This window comes from Cimex lectularius, unplaced genomic scaffold (assembly GCF_000648675.2).
Source record: "Cimex lectularius strain Harlan isolate CLEC.00 unplaced genomic scaffold, Clec_2.1 scaffold6, whole genome shotgun sequence".
NCBI classification, from domain to species: domain Eukaryota; kingdom Metazoa; phylum Arthropoda; class Insecta; order Hemiptera; family Cimicidae; genus Cimex; species Cimex lectularius.
The window spans coordinates 2952410-2955150 of NW_019392677.1; the positions used below are offsets into that span (position 1 = coordinate 2952410).

At 44.4% G+C, this 2741-nt stretch overlaps 1 protein-coding gene across 1 annotated transcript; it reads right to left on the reverse strand.

The window, feature by feature from the left end:
* Positions 1-882: 882 nt before the first annotated feature.
* On the reverse strand, positions 883-2741 carry LOC106673525 (probable cytochrome P450 6a18). The gene is made up of 4 exons (XM_014405676.2): positions 1784-2741; positions 1458-1679; positions 1173-1406; positions 883-1120 (listed from the first exon to the last, which is right to left on the reverse strand). The coding sequence occupies exons 1-4, from the start codon at positions 2625-2627 to the stop codon at positions 927-929; spliced, it is 1494 nt and encodes a 497-aa protein (XP_014261162.1). The 5' UTR covers positions 2628-2741; the 3' UTR covers positions 883-926.

Here is a 2741-nt window from a genome sequence, read left to right on the forward strand (position 1 = left end):
TCCATGGAGAAGGTTTGTCGTTTGTTCCTAAACGTTCATAAGTGGGTATTTAGTTTTACGTTGGAGTATTTTAGCCTGGCCAGAATCCTATCCGCCGTCAGTCTCCATGTTTTTGGGTCTGGTATGTAGGTTGTGCAGGCAATCGGTCTGGGTGTGTCGTCCATTGCAAGAATCTCGAGGACTGTGTCCTTCCATGGCTTTAGCGTTGGGACGGTCTCCATTAGCCAGTCAGCACTGATCTGATCCTCTCAGGTTATGACCATATAGCCTGAGATGTGCGTGCACTTGTCGAATTTGAGCTCCAACGTCTGTGCTTCTCAGCCGATGGAGTCCTCGAGGGTGTCCAGCCTTTCGGAGGTCATCTGGTTTTGCTGGGTAGCCTTTTTCTACCACGGCTACCCAACTTGTGTCAAGACCCCCTTGTAGGATATCTCCTTCTTGGTGGGTCTTGACTTTTTCGGCACCTGCTTTTATTGGATGCCGTGTTCCGACTTCGGCCTCTTCTTTTCGGATTTTGAAAAGCTTTTGTCACATATGCTGACTTTTTATCCTGCGTCTTTTCCTTTGCCGGCTTCAGGGTCGCCTTTATGAAGTTGTCCCGGACTATCGTCCTTCGCCTATATTGTACCCCATCCTTCAATAGGGTTGCTAGAGTATCTCTGGAGGCTTCCGACTGGCGGTCCTTAATAATCTCATTTGCCGAGAATTGTTCGATCTCCTCCAGGTTTTTGCTCTGAAGGGGACATATTTTGGTATGGCACTGCTGCCTGGTTGGGTTGCCTCTGGGCCTGTCCCGGGTGTTTGGATTTTTTGTTTGGTAAGTTCCATATAGTTGTAGGGATATAAGTATAATAGGATATTCTGAAAATAATTAGGAAATACTTAAACTTATTAAAAAAAATATATTATTGAAACTTTTTTTAAACTTAGGGATACATGCTTTTATAATTATCAGTTCTTGCTTTGAGTTTCACCCAAATCCCACCAACAGGCCTTATGGTGACAGCTAGAGTCCGGTCGAATTTGAAAGGTAGCTGGTTTTTTCTGCTAGCCAGAATATCGTAATCAAGAACCATCCGGGAGATCAAATGTTTCAGTTCGCCCTCCGCAAACCTCATACCTAAAACAACATTTGAGATTAACCAAACCATGGCATTAATCAAATGGCATACCGATGCAAATCCTCGGTCCTTTCCCGAAAGGCATAAAAACCTCGGGCGTCTTCCCTTCGGCGAACCTCTCCGGCCTGAAGGAATGCGGATCCTCGAAGTACCGCGGGTCGTAGTGTAATGACCGGACCGGGAGAATGACGTCCATCCCAACGGGCACACGGAAATCGCCGATAGTATATGGCTTGGTGCAGACTCTCTTTATGACTCCCAGGACGGGATACATCCTGGTCACTTCTACAATATTTTGTCAGTACGGAGGAGATCTGCTATTAAAAGTTAAATTACCTTGAATGACATAGGTCATATAAGGAATAGCGCTAAGGGTTTCGTAGCTAAGGCCATCCTTAGTTTTTTCAATTGCCTTTTTTATTTCGCTCCTGAGTCTTTCCTGCACATCTGGGTTCCTTGAGAGTTCGAAGACCGCCAAGGCTCCCGTCAGTGCCGTTGTGTCGTGTCCGGCGAAAAAGAAGGCAAACGTGTGGCCAATCATTTCACCCATAGAAATATCTGGAAAAGGCAATAGTCTCTAATATAAAAATACAAAAGCTAACCCAATTTAAATGATGCACCACAGTGTTTATAGATTTTGTAGAACTTTTTTCTCTGTTTACCTTCATAATTTTTTATCTCCCCATTTTGACATTTGATTAGAAAATCGAATAAATCGTTGGAAACTATGTTCTGCTCTTTTCTCAGTTTGACAACCCTTTTGACGAGTTCAGAAAATAACTCGTATATACCCTTGTTGAGAGTAGTGAGCCCGAGAGCTTTGTGAATCCCCGGATGAAGGGTGAAAAGGAACGATTTGAGCAAGCTCGGCACATCCGGATACGCGAGCATGTGGGACGCCTTCAGGAAAGCAGACTGGTCCTTCACGTCGATCCCGATGAATGTCTTCGTGATCACGTTCATCGTCAATTCAGTCAGAGTCGGGTCCATATCGATGTCCAGATCATCCTTCGCGAATCGGTCCAAATTGAGCAAGAAGCTGTCCACAATCGGCTCCGACATGGTATGCATGTATTTGAGACGTTTGGGAGTGAAAAGATGCGTCATCACAGATCTCCGTTTCTTCCATTCCTCAGACTTCATGAAAAAGAGAGAATGTAACACTGTGTCCGTGTCCTTTGTAGTATCGAGAAAGATCGAATGGTCGGTAAAATGTTCGAAATCTTTAACAGTTATGTTTTTGATTAATTCGGCGTCTTTAACCATGAGAAGGGGCTTCCAGAGGAAGTAATAACCGCCGAATTTGACATCGCCCAATTTCTTGTAGCATTCGTCTGCGACGTCCCCTTCGTTCGCCTTCATTGCAATCACTCCGCCGAAATTTCCGAAAACCGAATTCGACGCCCATTCTTTTACTCCGTGTCGACGCCAATAAGAAAATTTACGTTTATACCAAAAGCATCCGATCGAGAATAATACAATGAACAACGTTACGATTGCTAACATATTTAGATGTTCCTCAATGAAGATGGCGCGATGCCGAAACGCGTTTGAGTAATTCAACAAACCCGCTAGTGAAGACGGACTATAAAGTGACGCTGGTTCAATATGATATTCAAA